We start from the raw sequence: 931 nt of genomic DNA, 5'->3' as shown, positions 1-931 counted from the left end.
ACCGAGGTTAGGTGGGAACTTCCTGCATTACAGTCTCCTATGCTGTTTTGTTGGTTCTATGGCTTCATAGTGACCACCTTACTGATGGTATGGACCAGAGGCTTCTTCGGTCGCTTCCTGAGCGGGGCTCCGGCGCGGGAACCATGGTGGGTGAGTACGATCCATTTCTAAATATATATATATATGTATGTATATATGTATATGTGTGTGTGTATTTAATGCACTGGTGGTTGTGTGTATAATCCATCTGCTAGCTTTCTTTGCAGTGTTTATCCGGGACCTGTGTGTTTCTGTTCTTTTTCTAGGGTAGGTCCTCGGTGAGCCCCCCCTCTGCTGGACTCAGAACCTGGTTCTCGACTTTTGCAGTCATGACCTCACTCGTCGATGCTGGATCCAGACTGTATGATAGCCCTTTTTCGGCTTCATGCTTCCTGGATCATGTGGCCAGATCACAGGCTTCTGCGGGAGCCTTCTTGGTCATCAGGTCCCCAGCACAGCACCGCAATTCTCACGCTGGCCAGCTATCTCTCTATGGGTGAGACGTCCTCTAAGACTCCCCTCCTTGACATCTCGCTCGGATGCCAGGGCATACGCAGCAGCAGCAGGTCGGACTGTCGCTTCATTGCACACGATGGTGGTGCTCCAGGCATATCAGGCTGACCTGCTCAAAGACCTGGATAAAGGCGAGGGCCTTTCTCCTCAGACCGAACAACCCAGGGGTCCTGGCCCGTCTCGGTTTAAGGATCAGAGACGGGCACAGAAGGCTAGTGTCGCGGCTCGCACTCCTCTCCCGCCCGTGGGTAGGGGTAGGAAGAATCGCGGGTCAAAGGAAGATAGGTAAAAGACCTAAGGGATGTGATCCAGACAGGGCGTCAGCGCTTTTGTCCGGATCAGAGTGATACCTCAGTATCTACTCATTTCCTTCGGGGGT

The 931-nt window shown here is 52.6% G+C and overlaps 1 protein-coding gene across 1 annotated transcript in view; it reads right to left on the bottom strand.

The window, feature by feature from the left end:
- Positions 1 to 145, bottom strand: part of LOC107681049 (interleukin-31 receptor subunit alpha-like) — a 20268-nt gene extending 20123 nt beyond the window's left edge. Inside the window, exon 1 of the mRNA XM_016477191.1 lies at positions 83 to 145. Within this exon, the coding sequence (XP_016332677.1) occupies positions 83 to 145 (63 nt within the window). The remainder of the gene's footprint in view (positions 1 to 82) is intronic.
- Between the last annotated feature and the right edge of the window lie 786 nt (positions 146 to 931).

The sequence above is a fragment of the Sinocyclocheilus anshuiensis genome, unplaced genomic scaffold (assembly GCF_001515605.1).
Source record: "Sinocyclocheilus anshuiensis isolate Anshui unplaced genomic scaffold, SAMN03320099.WGS_v1.1 scaffold1736, whole genome shotgun sequence".
NCBI lineage: Eukaryota > Metazoa > Chordata > Actinopteri > Cypriniformes > Cyprinidae > Sinocyclocheilus > Sinocyclocheilus anshuiensis.
Note: the sequence above shows the minus strand (reverse complement) of the source record. Positions and strands in the feature narration are given on the sequence as shown.